Source organism: Musca autumnalis, unplaced genomic scaffold (genome assembly GCF_047663935.1).
Source record: "Musca autumnalis isolate F117 unplaced genomic scaffold, ASM4766393v1 scaffold_5, whole genome shotgun sequence".
NCBI lineage: Eukaryota > Metazoa > Arthropoda > Insecta > Diptera > Muscidae > Musca > Musca autumnalis.
The window spans coordinates 177,148,944-177,157,906 of record NW_027412088.1 but is presented as its reverse complement, the minus strand read 5'-3'; the positions used below and the strand labels follow the sequence as shown (position 1 = coordinate 177,157,906).

Here is an 8,963-nt window from a genome sequence, read left to right as displayed (position 1 = left end):
ATTTCCAATGAACTTTTCTATAGGAAAAGTCATTTCCAATGAACTTTTCTATAGGAAAAGTCATTTCCAATGAACTTTTCTATAGGAAAAGACATTTCCAATGAACTTTTCTACAGGAAAAGTCATTTCAAATGAACTTTTCTATTAGAAAAGTCATGTCCGATGAGCTTTTCTATACAGAAAATTCATATCCGATGACCTCTTCTATAGGAAAAGTTATCTCCGATGATCTTTTCTCTAACCACAGTCATCTCTGATTATCTTTTAGTATGTCCTTCCCTGTATAGATAATATTTGATGTTCTTTCCCGATTTATACATCTGTACTTGTTTTGTTTCGTTTCAAATTTGTTTACAATAACATCAAAATCCATAGCAACCATTTGTTTTATTAGAATACAAATTGAAATTTGATCTATTTTGAAGTTCTATTTTGAAGTTGTTATTGAAGAAGGTGTGGATATTATATGTATTTTTAAAAATCTTATCTTTGTCTTGAAGTGTCAGTGATTGGGATAACGAAAGAAATTCTTTGAAAAAAAAAAAAAACATCTGATAGAGCAACAATCATCCAACAACAACAAAGAAATGGATAATGATGGTAAATGATCAAATTTTCAATAAAAGGAAAAGTCATTCGTGATAAAAGGAAAGGCCGTTGTTTAGTAATTATTCCATATTTTCCCTTTAGAATTATCTTTGGAACGTATGGCCCAGGTCAATAGTGTTTCACGAATTCTAACAGAATCAATTGAAAAACTAAAAATCTCCTTGATCTTACCACACCTGTTTGAGAATCCCATTACGATCAGACAACATTTAGATGGCACTGATTATGAATATTGTCAAAAACTAATCAAGGAATATATTAAGGAAAAGAAATCCCACTACTCTCCAAATGCCGATCCATATTTGGATTATCGCCTTATAAAAATCATTGATTACTTTCATGAAAACTATAACATTCTAGAACTCATAACGGACTTGCTTAACGATTTAGCACCTCAAGATAAATCCTTGTTGGAGGCATTTCAATTATTGCAAAAGATTTCCGAACAACGTCTAAAGAAATCGGCCATAAGTGAACTGAACAAAGAGAAGAGAATTCATGAGATATTCCATGAAAATGAAACGGTGAAAAAGAATATTCAATGTAAGTTTGTAATTCATAATAGTTAGATAATTTAAATTTGCATCTTTCATTCATTGCAGCAACCCAACGCCAATTGAAAAAGCAACGCATCAATTTGCAATGGAAAATGGCAGCCAAAGAGGCAATGATTCAAAAATATGAAGAAAATCTTTCATTTCGTAAATACGATAATAATGTTAAGATAAAGCAGGAGATGTATGTATGTCGCCACGATATATTATAATAATATCTTTAATAGGGTAATTTGTTAAATTTTTTTTTTAGCATTAAATCCAGTCGCAGCATACGACAAATTCATGCCGCCAGTGCTGTTAAACAAAAGGAGTTGCAGGAGGAATTGGAACATGTTAAAGCAAATTATGAAAAAGTCCTAAAAGAGAATTTGAAACAGGAAAAGATTGCCAGAGATGAAAAGTATGAACATTAATTTGCACAATTTTTGGGTTAACTCGAAGGAGAAGTCATCAACGATCAACTTTTCTAATTCACCAACCATGAACTTTTCTATAGAAAAATGTATCGGCTATAAGGCATCATCATCTTCGAAGAGCTTTTCTATAAGAAAAGTCATCTCCCATGAACTTTTCTATAAGAAAAGTCATCTCCGATGAACTTTTCTATAAGAAAAGTCATCTACGATGAACTTTTCCATAAGAAAAGTCATCTACGATGAACTTTTCCATAAGAAAAGTCATCTACGATGAACTTTTCCATAAGAAAAGTCATCTACGATGAACTTTTCCATAAGAAAAGTCATCTACGATGAACTTTTCCATAAGAAAAGTCATCTACGATGAACTTTTCCATAAGAAAAGTCATCTACGATGAACTTTTCTATAAGAAAAGTCATCTACGATGAACTTTTCCATAAGAAAAGTCATCTACGATGAACTTTTCCATAAGAAAAGTCATCTACGATGAACTTTTCTATGAGAAAAGTCATCCACGATGAACTTTTCTATAAGAAAAGTCATCTACGATGAACTTTTCTATAAGAAAAGTCATCCACGATGAACTTTTCTATAAGAAAAGTCATCTACGATGAACTTTTCTATAAGAAATGTCATCTACGATGAACTTTTCTATAAGAAAAGTCATCTACGATGAACTTTTCTATAAGAAAAGTCATCTACGATGAACTTTTCTATAAGAAAACTTTTCCGTAAGAAAAGTCATCTCCGATGAACTTTTCCGTAAGAAAAGTCATCTCCGATGAATTTTTCCGTAAGAAAAGTCATCTCCGATGAACTTTTCCGTAAGAAAAGTCATCTCCGATGAACTTTTCCGTAGGAAAAATCATCTCCGATGAACTTTTCCGTAAGAAAAGTCATCACCGATGAACTTTTCTTGAAGAAAAGTCATCTCCGATGAACTTTTCTATAAGAAAAGTCGTCTCCGATGAACTTCATCTCCTATGAACTTTTCTATAAGAAAAGTCATCTCGGATGAACTTTTCTATAAGAAAAGTCATCTACGATGAACTTTGCTATAAGAAAAGTCATCTACGATGAACTTTGCTATAAGAAAAGTCATCTCCGATGAACTTTTCTATAAGAAAAGTCATCTCCGATGAACTTTTCTATAAGAAAAGTCATCTCCGATGAACTTTTCTATAAGAAAAGTCATCTCCGATGAACTTTTCTATAAGAAAAGTCATCTCCGATGAACTTTTCTGTAAGAAAAGTCATCTACGGTGAACTTTGCTATAAGAAAAGTCATCTCCGATGAACTTTGCTATAAGAAAAGTCATCTCCGATGAACTTTGCTATAAGAAAAGTCATCTCCGATGAACTTTTCTATAAGAAAAGTCATCACCGATGAACTTTTCTATAAGAAAAGTCATCACCGATGAACTTTTCTATAAGAAAAGTCATCACCGATGAACTTTTCTATAAGAAAAGTCATCTACGATGAACTTTTCTATAAGAAAAGTCATCTCCGATGAACTTTTCTAGAAGAAAAGCCATCTCCGATGAACTTTTCTATAAGAAAAGCCTTCTCCGATGAACTTTTCTATAAGAAAGGCCATCTCCGATGAACTTTTCTATAAGAAAAGCCATCTCCGATGAACTTTTCTATAAGAAAAGCCATCTCCGATGAACTTTTCTATAAGAAAAGCCATCTCCGATGAACTTTTCTATAAGAAAAGCCATCTCCGATGAACTTTTCTATAAGAAAAGCCATCTCCGATGAACTTTTCTATAAGAAAAGCCATCTCCGATGAACTTTTCTATAAGAAAAGTCATCACCGATGAACTTTTCTATAAGAAAAGTCATCTCCGATGAACTTTTCTATAAGAAAAGTCATCTCCGATGAATTTTTCTATAAGAAAAGTCATCTCCGATGAACTTTTCCGTAAGAAAAATCATCTCCGATGAACTTTTCTATAAGAAAAGTCATCTCAATTCAACCTAACCTAACTTCACTTTATAAGTTTAATAATTTTTCACTTTTTTCGTCCCAGAAATAAACTGCTAATTCAACTCCAATCTCTGATCAAGAAATTCGATCAGACAATTGGTGATAAAATCATAGAAAATATGAATCTACAAGAAGAATATGAAAAACAAAAGAAACAATTCGATGAATTTATGATCGAATATAGTTACGAGGAGGAGGAATATTGGAAAATTGTACGGTCCAAAGAAGAGGAAGAGAAACAAAAACAGGAAGAAAAAATATTACTGTTTATGATGAATCGGGCAGCCAGGACCATACAACGTCGTTGGTTACGTTTCCGCAAGCAAAGAAGTCGTAAACAGGCGAAAAAGGGTAAAGGTAAAAAGGGGAAAAAGAAGTAGTAATATTGAAATTAAAACACTTGTAATAATTTGTACTTTGTATTTGAAACAAAAAAGAATAATAAAACACCATGGCGTTTTACTTCATTTTGATTTCCATTGTTTTTGTGTGTTGTCGTTGAAAAATTACGTTTTCGCTTTTCAAATCGGAAAAAAATTTAAAAATATTTCTTATTTTTTCGTTAATTTGGTGTTTCGCAAGCAAAAATATCTTTACATTCGCCGCTAATGTATTTTGTCAATAAAAATAATTGTGGATCGTGGTCCAGCTCAGCATAAAAATTTTAAACACTTCGAAAGCTTTCGAAGATAATTTAATAACTGACTTGGATTAAAAAAAATCTAAAACAACAAATTGTCGACCAATTCTCCTGTGGTGTTGTGAATTTTGATGTCCTATGCCTCTTCCAAAGAGGAAGTGAACTGCAATCTTATGTTTATTTATTGCAAATTGTTAAAGGTAAAACTTGGTTATATTACCTCATATTTAGTGAAATTTAAAATACAGTCAAACTTCTCTATAACGAACTTCCCTGTAATGAATACTAACGAAGTAGTTTTTAAGGTCCAAGTGGAAAATTTAACAAAAATAACCTCTCTATGAGGAATGTTTTCCATAACGTAGTGATTTGTCGAGTTCCAAGTGCTACGTTATAGAGAATTTTGACTGTATTTGCCAGAGGAAGGAAATTTTTGCCAGACAAAGCCAGCCATGTTCACGACGACATGTATTTTTTGTATGGGAAGACGCATTTCCCGAGACATAGGCCAGAAGTTACGAAAATGTAAAGATTGCAAGGCTTAAATGTCGTTTAGTGGCAGCTAAGCTATCGGATCGGGCTGAAATTATTAAAGTAGATAACCCTTGGCATCCTGAATACAACGATATATAATTTTCCGGAGGAAGTTTATACTTCCCGAGATATGGGTCTTCACATATTACAATGCTAACGTGAGCAATATGGGCATCGTTTTAAAGCTTATGGAGAGTACTTTTATGCACGCGACCTATTTTTACACCTGTTTATAGGAGAATGTATTAAATTCCTGTTCAAAGCCGGCTACTTAGGAAACTTTAAATTTACAAGAAAGTTTTGTTTGCGTAGCCCACTTTTGTCCCTGTCCATAGGAGAAAATCTTAAATCCCCGGCCAAAGGCCGGCTACTTAAGAGCACTTTCAATTTAAAAGAGTGTTTTGACCGTGTAGCCCACTTTTGTCCTTGATAGGAATGTAAATGCCCGGCCGAAGGCCGGCTACTTAGTAACACTTTCAATTTACCATTATTAATTATTGGGGCATTGGAAAGTACTCTTTGTGAGCTTTAAAACGAGTCCCATATTGCATAGGTTTTAAAAATAATGGTGATAAAAGTAAAAAAGTCAAGACCCATATTTCGGGAAGTACGGAAAGCTATATATCGTTGTGTTCAGTGTGCCAAGGGCTATCTACTGTAAAAATTTCAGCCCGATCCCAGAGGTGCCCCTAAACGACACTTGTTTCGATTGCAGACAGTTTTGGATGACGCGTAGATGAGTTTTGCATGGATATGGACAAATTCCTTTTAGGTCAAGGCAAAATCGGCCAGCTGTGTGTCGCGCCTCACGCGTTATAACAACAACCACATGGTATTTTCAAAAGAAAACTTAACATCACTTGCATTTTGTCCACTGGGACCGATTCCGCCCGGGCCATTAGGAGGACAAAAGTTAAAATTTAGACTGTTACTGTTGCACGTTCTTTAAAAATACTTAACTCTTAAATCTCTTTACAAATAAAACACTACTAATATTCATAAGTGGTTATGAGTAGTCGGTACTAAAACACTATTGACATCTGTGTTGGTAAATGTTAATTGTACCAAAAGCAGTACCATAAGATTTTATGTATAAATTTTTTGTTCCAAAAACAAAAAAACGCAATGAAATTTTCTTTTCTTAGATAAAATTTCATTGGAAGCGATTTTTTCCTATATATAAGTTCATCGTCCATTGGAGATGACTTTTCTTATAGAACAGTTAATAGAAAAGTGAATCTCAGATTACTTTTCGTATAGAAAAGTTCATCGGAGATGATTTTTTGTATAGAAAAGTTCATCGGAGATGATTTTTCGTATAGAAAAGTTAATCCGAAATAAGTTCCTTATATAGAAAAGTTCATCGGAGATGACTTTTCGCATAGAAAAGTTCATCGTATAGAAAAGTTTATCGGAGATGACTTTTAGCATAGAAAAGTTCATCGGAGATGACTTTTCGCATAGAAAACATCATCGGTGATGACTTTTCGCATAGAAAAAATCATCGCAGATGACTTTTCGCATAGAAAAGATCATCGCAGATGACTTTTTACAGTAAGGTATCTTTTATTGAAAAAAAAAACAACAACGTAGATGACTTTTCTTATAGAAAAGTTCATCGGAGATGATTTTTCGTATAGAAAAGTTCATCGGAGATGATTTATCGTATAGAAAAGTTCATCGGAGATGATTTTTCGTATAGAAAAGTTCATCGGAGATGATTTTTCGTATAGAAAAGTTCATCGGAGATGATTTTTCGTATAGAAAAGTTCATCGGAGATGATTTTTCGTATAGAAAAGTTCATCGGAGATGATTTTTCGTATAGAAAAGTTCATAGGAAATAACTTTTCTATATACAAAAGTTCAACGGAGATGACTTTTCGCATAAAAAAGGTCATCGCAGATGACTTTTCGCATAGAAAAGATCATCGCAGATGACTTTTCGCATAGAAAAGATCATCGCAGGTGACTTTTCGCATAGAAAAGATCATCGCAGATGACTTTTCGCATAGAAAAGATCATCGCAGATGACTTTTCGCATAGAAAAGATCATCGCAGATGACTTTTCGCATAGAAAACATCATCGCAGATGACTTTTCGCATAGAAAAGATAATCGGAGATGACTTTTCGCATAGAAAAGTTCATCAGTGGGTTATACAGTTTTGTTTTCTATTTTGAGGGTCAATTTCTCCTGAAAATTGTGTACCGTCGTAACTAGGGCCGCGTACACGACATGTTGTCAGAAGTTTAAAAACGATCCTGGATAAAATTTGAAATATTTACCATTGATACATCTTATCATCCTGATTAAAAACAAGTAAGAACGGCGTTAAGTTCGGCCGGGCCGAACTTGTTATACCCCCCACCACAAGATGTATTGAAGTAAAATGGAATAATTAGTTTCCTTTCGTGTATGAAGAAGACTTTATATTAAACTAGCAAAGTGCCCGCAACTTCGTATGCTGAAAGGTTATAAAAAATATAAACAATATATAATATGGATATTGCAAACACTGAAAATGTTGGTGCATTAATACCAACTTTAATCAATATTAATTTATATTTTAGTACTGTACGTACCCCTTTTGTTCGATTCTCAAAAAGGTCAAACGTATCTCACCCTTACACATTAACAGCGAGATCAACGTTGCACACCAATACTCACTTTTACTCCAAAAAATACAGATTCCAGCACTGTCCCTACTCCCAAAAACAAACTGAGTACCATTAAGTACTTTAAGTATAAAATAATTACAATCGTAATTCTAAATCTCAAGATTCCAGCTATATGCGTTCGTCCAATTCCTAATTGTACCAAACATATTATTATTTCGCACTCTTCGTATCCACAAGTAAGATTTTGCAAAACTACCTCAATCCTTAACTTTAACAGTATTCTTAATTCCAAATTTCAGGATTTCAGTTCTATCCGTTAAACCAAATACAAATTTTACCAAATTTGGAACAATTTAGAACTTTCGTACCCATAAGTACGAATTTTTTTAGTACTTTCCAAAACTTCCACAATCCTAAACTCCACCAGTAATCTCAATTCCACATTTCGAGATTCCAGTTCTATCCGTTTACCCAAATCCCCATTGCACCAAATTTAGTACCATTTAGTACTTTTCATATATATAAGTAAGAATTTTCCAAACTTCCCCAATCGTACACCCCAAAGGTAATCTCGATTCCAAATTTCAGGATTTCAGATTTATCCGTTCACCCTAATCAATATTGTACCAAATGTAGTACCATTTAGTACATAAGAGCGAATTTTCAAAATTACCTCAATCCTACACTCCACCAGTTATCCAAATTTCGAGATTCCAGCTCTTTCCGTTCACCCAAATCCCCATTGCACAGTGGTTCCGCCCGTGGACAAAAATCGAAAAATTGATGGCGACAAATTTTATTGCGATTGAAATAAATATTCTCTAAACATATCAAATTGTTAACATCCAGACTTATTTTTGTAAATTTACAGCGGTTAAACGCCTAGTTAAGTCGAAGAAGTTGTGATTTGTATGTGAGGCCTTAAAAACGAAAAATACATCCGCAAAGCATTCGTAGGTTAAGAGTAAAATTATAAAAAATTGAAGAGGTAAATGTCCAATTTTCAAAATGAAACTTATAGGTGATGGCATTGACAATGTTTTTACGAAAAAACAAATTCATAATTCGTTTTCTAACTTCATTAAAAATAAATTCTTAATAAATTACCTTTTCAGCTATTTTTAATATAATTACTATTAATTTATGTTGAGCTTAACTAATGTTGTGAGCATTTGTGAGTCTCGAAATTTTTTTTAGAATGCAGGGGAAAGTCTCTAATTTACGATTTAAAAAAGTCCAGCTGCCCCCATCTGCCACCCGCTAAGTTATTCCTCTTACACCACACCCGTAAAATCGTAAAAATTCCGAAAATCGGGAGGTACGTTTATATGGGAGCTACACCTAAACCTGGACCTATACTGAACATTTTTGGCAAGGAGGTATTTTGCTCACTCAGAACTCAAAATGCAAAATTACAGCCAAATCGGTTGGAAAATGTGGGTAAAATCTTTAAAATTTCGAAAATCGGGAGGTACGTTTATATGGGGGCTATACCTAAACGTAGACCGATATTGACCATTTTTTGCATGGAGGTATTTGGTTCACTCAGAACTCAAAATGCCAAATTACAGCCAAATCAGTTGGAAAATTTCGCTAT

The 8,963-nt window shown here is 33.5% G+C and overlaps 2 protein-coding genes across 2 annotated transcripts in view; both read left to right on the top strand.

Annotated features, from left to right (window-relative positions):
• The first annotated feature begins 384 nt into the window (after positions 1–384).
• LOC141405015 (uncharacterized) lies at positions 385–4,047 on the top strand. The gene is made up of 5 exons (XM_073988931.1): positions 385–600; positions 691–1,152; positions 1,212–1,347; positions 1,417–1,566; positions 3,618–4,047. The coding sequence occupies exons 1-5, from the start codon at positions 588–590 to the stop codon at positions 3,952–3,954; spliced, it is 1,098 nt and encodes a 365-aa protein (XP_073845032.1). The 5' UTR covers positions 385–587; the 3' UTR covers positions 3,955–4,047.
• The window catches only part of pAbp (poly(A) binding protein), a 44,356-nt gene continuing 39,435 nt past the window's right edge, over positions 4,043–8,963 (top strand). Inside the window, exon 1 of the mRNA XM_073988930.1 lies at positions 4,043–4,414. The gene's annotated coding sequence lies outside the window, so the exon portion shown is untranslated. The remainder of the gene's footprint in view (positions 4,415–8,963) is intronic.